Source organism: Lemur catta, chromosome 1 (genome assembly GCF_020740605.2).
Source record: "Lemur catta isolate mLemCat1 chromosome 1, mLemCat1.pri, whole genome shotgun sequence".
Lineage (NCBI taxonomy): Eukaryota > Metazoa > Chordata > Mammalia > Primates > Lemuridae > Lemur > Lemur catta.
This window is the reverse complement of record NC_059128.1, coordinates 223662844-223669917: the sequence shown is the minus strand read 5'-3', so window position 1 is coordinate 223669917 and position 7074 is coordinate 223662844. Positions and strand designations below refer to the sequence as shown.

Here is a 7074-nt window from a genome sequence, read left to right as displayed (position 1 = left end):
ATTATGAGCTTACAAGTTAAAAATTTTTAGTAAATTTACAAAGTTGTTCAACCATTGCAAAAATCCAATTTTAGAACACTTCCATCACCCCAAAAAGAACCCTCGCATCCATTTACAATTTCTGTTTCCACCCTGGTCCCAGGCAACCACAGATCTACCTTCTGACTCTACAGAAATGTAAGCCTTTGTTTTTGGACAGTCCATATAAATAGAATCATACCACACGTGGTCTTTGCATCTGGCTTCTTTCCTTTCACATACTGTTTTTGAAGTTCATCCATGTTGCAGCATATGTCAGTAATTTATTCCCTTCTATTGCTGAATAGAATTCCATGGATATGCCACATTACGGACTGAATTGTGTCCTGTCCCCCCACTGTCCCCCACCAAATTCATATGCTGAAGCACTAACCCCTAGTACCTCAGAATATGACTATATTTGGAGATAGGGCCTTTAAAGAGGGAATTAAGTTAAAATGAGGCTACTTAGGATATGTCCTAATCCTATTTGACAGGTGTCTTTATAAGAAGAGATTAGGACATGTGAGAGATATGTGAAAAGGCCACTATCTGCAAGCCAAGGACAGAGGCTTCAGGAGAAAACAAATCTGCTGACACCTTGATCTTGTTCTTTTAACCTCCAGAACTGGGAGAAATAAATTTCTGTTAAGTCACCCAGTCTGTGGCATTTTGTTATGGCAGATTAAACACACCATTCCAATGATTATGAAGTGATATCTCAATGCAGTCTTAATTTGCATTTCCCTAATGATGTAGATCATCTTTTCATGTGATTATCAGAAATTTTTATATCTTTTTTGCTGAAGTCTCTATTCAAATCTTGCCCATTAAAAAAAATTGGGTTGTCTTGTTATTGAATTGTAAGCTTTCTTTATATATTCTGGTTAGAAGTACTTTATTAGAATATGATTTCCAAATATATTCTCTAAGGTTGTGGCTTGTATTTCCATGTTTAATGGTATTCTTTGAAGTACAAAAGTTTCCAATTTTGATAAAGTCCAATTTATATATTTTTTTCTCTGAAGGATTATGCTCTTGGTGTCATATCTAAGAACTCTTTGCCTTGCCCAAAGACACAAAGAATTTCTTGTATCTTTTTTGTCTAAATATTTTACAGTTTTAGCTCTTATATTTAGGTCTATTATCATTGTGAGTTAATTTTTTGTGTGTTAAAAGTATAAATTCATCTTTTTGCATATGACTAAACAAATGGTCCACACCATTTGTAGTAAAGACTATCTTCCTCTTATTGAATTGTCTTACCAGCTGTGTAAAAAATCAACTTACCCATAAATATAAGAGTTTATTTCTGAATTTTCAATTCTGTCACATTAATAGGTCTAATCTTATGTCAGTACCACACTGTCTTGATTATTGATGCTTTATAGTACATTTTAAAATTTAAAAGTGTTTTAAGTCTTCCAATTTTATTTTTCAAGACTTTTCAAGATTTTTTTTAATGTATTCTGGGAACCAAGCTTGCTTACCTGGAATAAATCCCATTTGTTCATGGTGTGTAATTATATTTATTTATTAAAAGGTTTGCTAATACCTTGTTAAGGATTTTTACATCTAAGTTCAGGAGAGATGTCTGTTTATAGTTTTCTTTTCTTGTAATGTCTTTGTCAGGCTTTGTATTGGCCTTCTAAATGAGTTTGGAAATATTTCCTCCTCTTCTATTTTCTAGAAGAGATTATATAAACTTGGTGTCAATTCCCCTTTAAGGGTTTAGTAGAAATTCTTTAGTGAGACCATCTGGGCCTGGAGATTTTATTTTGGAGAGCTTTTTAATTAAAAATTCAATCTCCTTAGTAGTAATAGCACTATTCAGATTGTCTATTTCATCTTAGTTTTGGTAGTTTGTGGTTCTCATGGAATTGTTTCATTTCTTCTAAACTGTCAAATTTATGAGGATAAAGTTGTATGTCGTACTCCTTTATCGTCTTTTTTAATGGTTGCAGTATTTGGAATAATACCTCTTATTTTATTCCTCATATTAGTGATTTGTTTTCTATTTTGTCAATCTTGCTAGAGGTTTATCAATTTTATTATAACTTTTTAAAGAACCAGATTTTTGTTTCATTGTTCTTTTTGGTAATATTTTTCTATTTTCAATTTTTAATTTTATTGGCTTCTGCTCTTTATTATTTCATTCCTTCTGCTTGCTGTGGGTTTATTTTGCTCTTCAAGTTCCTTGAGGTAGGAACTTATAGATATATCTTTCTTCATTTTTGGGGGGAAGTGGACAGGGTCTCTCTCTCTCTTTGTTGCTCAGTCTAGAGTGCAGTGGTGTCATCATAACTCACTGCAACCTCAAACTCCTGGACTCAAGTGATCCTCCTGCCTCAACCTCCCAAGTAGCTCGGACTACAGGTGCACAATACCACACCTGGCTAATTTTATTTATTTTTGTAGAGACTGGGGTCTCACTGAGTTGCTCAGGATGGTCTCAAACTCCTGGCCTCAAGTGATCCTCCTGCCTCAGCCTCCCAAAGTGCTGGGATTACAGGTGTGAGCCACCAGTTCTGGCCTTTCCTCATTTTTAATGTATTTAGTGCTATGAATTACAGTACTGCTTTATCTGTATCCCACATAGTTTGATATGTGTTTTCATTTATATTTAGTTCTATATCACCTTTTAATTTCCTTTGAGATTCTCTCTTTGATCCATAGATTGTTTAGAAGTGTCTTGCTTAGTTTTCAAGTGTTTCAAGAATTTCCTGTTGTCTTTGTTAGAGATTTTTAGTTTAATTCCATTATGGTCAGAGTATGTGCTCCATATGATTTTAATGCTTTTACCTTTGTTGAGGTTTGTTTACCTTTGTTGAGGTTTGTTTTATGGTATATATATATATATATATATATATATATATATATATATATATATATATATATATATTCTTTTCTATTGGGTGAATATTCCATGGGCAGTTCAGAAAAATATATTCTGTTAGGTCTATTAGATGGCATGTTTTATGAATGTTAATTAGATCTTATTGATTGTGTTGTATGGGTATTCCCTATCCTTGTGATTTTTTTTTTTTTTTGCCTCATAGTTCTATAAATTGCCAGGGAGGGTATGGGTGGGGGTGTTGAAGTTCCTGACTATAATCATAGAGTCTACTATATCTCATTTCAGCTTTATCAGTTTTTGCTTCATGTATTTGAGACTCTGTGGTTTAGTTTGCACATGTGTAGTATATCATGTCTTTCCTGATGAATTTATCATTATATAATATCCCTCTTTGTCTCCGGTAATTTTCTTTGCTTTGGAGTCTATTTTATCCAAACATTACTATTGATACTTTTTAAAAAATATATTATTAATGTGTACCTGGTATATCTTTTTCCACCCTTTTTTACTTTCAACTTACCTGTGGTTGAATTTGAAGTGATTTCCCTTTATGTAGCATATAGTTGGATTATGGTTAGGTTTTTTAAATCTACTCTGCCAATCTCTGTCTTTTGATTCATGTATTTAGACCATTTACATTTAAGGTAATTATTGATATGTTAGTACTTTAGTCTGTTATTTTATTATTTATTTTCTATTTCTTTCCTCTGGTTCTCATTTCTCTTTCTTGTCTTTCTGCAATTTACTTGAATATGTTTCAGATTCCATCTTGATTTATTTATAGTACTTCTGAGTTTGTCTCTTTGTATAGTTTTCATAGTAGTTGCTCTGGGTGTTACACATGCTACTTATAACAATGTACTGGTATCAACATTTACCACTTCGAATAATCCCTTTGGTTTCCTTTAAGCATCATTGTTCTGAGTATCAGATGCTGTTATCATTTTTGTTTCAGTCATCAAACACGATTTATAAAACTCATAAGGAAAAAGATTGTCTATTATATGAACCAATATTTCTGCTTTTTCTGTTGTTTATTCCTGCCTGATGCTCTAAGTTTCCTTCTTTTATAATTTCCTTTCTGTTTGAGGAACTTCCTTTATTAGCCAGTCTTTTAAGGGTTGGTCTGCTAGTCACAAAATCTTTTAGTTTTCATTCATCTGTGAATGTTTTTCTCTTCCCTTGATTCCTGATAGTTTTTCCAGATATAGAATTATGGATTGACAGTTCTTTTCTTTCAGCACTTAAAAAAATATTTGGCCACTTCCTCATTTATGGTTTCAGATGAGAAATCCATTCAAATTAATGTTCCCCTACAGGTAATGCACTATTTCTCTCTGGCTGCTTTCAGGCTTTTTTTGTCTTCAGTTTTCAAAAGTTTAATTATGATGTGTCTTCGCATGGATTTATTTGGATTTTTCCTCTTTGGAATTAATTCAGCTTCTTGGATCTCTAGGTTGGTGTCTTCCATCAAATTTGGGACCTTTTCAGCCATTATTTCTTCAATTATTCATTCATCCCTACCCTTTTTCTCCTCTACTTTAATTCCAATGATATAAATAAAATAGATATTTTGTTATTGTCTCATAGGTCCCTGAGATCTATTCATTTTTTCCAGTTTATTTTCTATTGTTCAAATTGGGTAAATTCTATTGTTCTGTCCTCAAGTTCACGGATTTTATCCTCCATCATCTCTACTGTACTACTGAGCCTATCTGGTGAGTTTTCAGTTTTGGTTATTGTATTTTTCAGTTCTATAATTTCCATTAATTTCTTTTAAAATATAATTTTTATTTCTTTGGGATTTTTTTCATTTGTTTCAAAAGAATTTATAATTATTGTAGCATTTATATGATGTCTGCTTTCAAATTCTTACCAGATAGTTTCAACATCTGATTCATCTCAGTGTTGGCATCAGTTGATTTCCTTTTTCATTTCAGTTGTTATTTTCTCAGTTCTTGGTTTGTATTTTGGACATTTTGTCTATTATGTTAGGAGACTCTGAGTTCTATATAAATATTTTAGTTTACAGGGAGTCATTCTTTAGGTTTAGCATATAGGTCTTAGCCTACTTTTGTGGGTTGTGATTCTAATGGCAGTTTAATTTTCAGAGCCCTGTAGTGTTATTTTGGTCTGCTTGGTTTATTTGGTGTTCCTGGAGCCCCCACTAGTCTCTAGTAGGTACTGCCTGAGGGAGGCAGGAGGAATTTCCCCTGCTCCAGTTGCCAAATATCTCTTGGTGAGGGAGGGGTGTGAGGAATCCTCCTGCTGGTGTCCCCCAGCTGATCAGGTTTCTCTGGGCCCAGGACAGTCTCAGTTCCACAAAGTGGCTTCCGTGATGAAGCTGCTAGCTGCAGGGCTGCTGGCTGTGACAGGGACCTTTTGTGTTTCTACAAGGAAAAGGGCAAGGGAGAAAAGTCTCAGGCCTGCACAAAGAGGCTTCCCCAACTGGACCACTTGTTTTTCCTGGGTTTCTCTTACTAATTCTTATTGCCCACCTCAGTATCCCTCCTCAGAAAAAGAGGAGTCTCTGGCCCAGCAGGGAGGAAAGTACTTCCCTTGGTCACTTGTTTTTTGCAGGACTCCCAATCAGTATCCTTGCCTCAGGTTGGCGGCGGGATTCCATTAGATCCAGCAGGATGAGTTCCCAAACCAGATTGCCACCTTCTTAACATCCTTCATAGTTGTCCTTTGGTTGTCTCTTGTGCCATTTCCAAGATGTATAAAGTTGTGCTTAGTAGGGAAGAGCAGGCAGTGATATCTTGTTCAGACCAGAAGTCCCTCACCTACTGAATTTTTATGTCTACATTATCTGTTAAAATCTTTTTTTTTTTCTGTTTTGCTACTTTCAATCCAGTTACACATGGATATCAAAAAAGAAACCTTTGCCCAATGCAGGAATTTAACCTATTTTCTCCACATGTAATTAAGTGAATGAGACTGGGAAAAATGGATGTGTTAATAGTGTACAAATTGAGCACACATGAATACCGTTGAAGAACACACACATCCCTCCTCCACTCAGGCTACCTCCTCCCAATATGCTCAGGGCGGGTCTCCACATCAAGCATAAATCGATTGATGAAGCCTCCAAAGGGGCTGCAGAAAATGAAAGAGGGTAGTGAAGGTTATTATAGAGAGGGCACACACAGCCCTTTCCTCCTGGGGCTCTCTGAGTGGCAAGACCTGCCTGGATGCTTCTGCTTGAGAAATCTCAGCTCTGAAAGACTGAGTAGCAGCACAAGAACGATGGCCCCAGAACTAACCAGGTTGGCCTGGCTTTTCTCTGAGCATTAGTGGGGAAGGCGGCTTAATCCCATCAAGTGCACCAAAGTAGAAAAGCAGATATTTATTTGGGGTAGAATCCTCAGCCCGGTACGTTTTATTTCTTATTCATTTATACACTTTGTTGTTCCCAAGAAGCATTTAAAGTGATTTTAATGGATACATAATATATAAGAAACTATAAATTAAGAGTAAGAAGAAAACAAGGCACAGGAATAAGTCTGTAAAAACTGCTTACCTGTGAGTTTTTACATTTAAAATAAATAGCCCATGAGAGGGCACAAGGTTGGAGTATTTCCTGTGACATCTCTTGCTAGAACCTTAGGATGGCTCAGGACTGAGCGTGGGGGCAGCAGGATAAACTCCAAACATGGAGGGACCCTCAAGATATGCAATAGAGAGAGACAAGTTTCCACAGGAATTCCCTATAATATTCCATAGATTTCCAACATGTTTAATTTCTTCTTAAAAATTCCTGAGTCCTCACTTTGAAAATGGCCACAGTCCTGGGCAGTGCAGCCTAGTTTAAAGACTCAGGCTACTTAAGTTCCTGAGGGATCACATCCCAGTTAGGGTCCATTACTAGTCAGAGACTATATAAATATGCAGAGTGTGTGAACCAAAGCTAAAATGACAGTCATTAATTCCTTAAATTCTTATTTTTAAAATTCTTCTATTTGATTCTCAGAATCTAAGCCAAAACCCTTATATACAGACTTGCAGGTCTCGCCCAAGTCAGCTGGAAATCTACGTGATGCTGAGGACACGCGGGAGCCAAGAAGTAGCCACAGAATCTGTGCTGTGCCTGGTGACTAAATGACAACACTCCTTCCGCTACGGGAGCTGCCTCTCTCCTGGGGAATAGAAGAGCACAAAAAAATCCAGTCAGCCAGAATCTTCTGTCTATGTATACA

The 7074-nt window shown here is 35.8% G+C and overlaps 1 protein-coding gene across 3 annotated transcripts in view; it reads right to left on the bottom strand.

The window, feature by feature from the left end:
• Positions 1–6228: 6228 nt before the first annotated feature.
• The window catches only part of ILDR1 (immunoglobulin like domain containing receptor 1), a 32692-nt gene continuing 31846 nt past the window's right edge, over positions 6229–7074 (bottom strand). For all 3 annotated transcript variants that reach the window (XM_045540160.1, XM_045540161.1, XM_045540162.1), the window contains one exon: positions 6229–7014. In XM_045540160.1, coding sequence (XP_045396116.1) covers positions 6973–7014 — 42 coding nt within the window. In that variant the 3' untranslated portion in view covers positions 6229–6972. The remainder of the gene's footprint in view (positions 7015–7074) is intronic.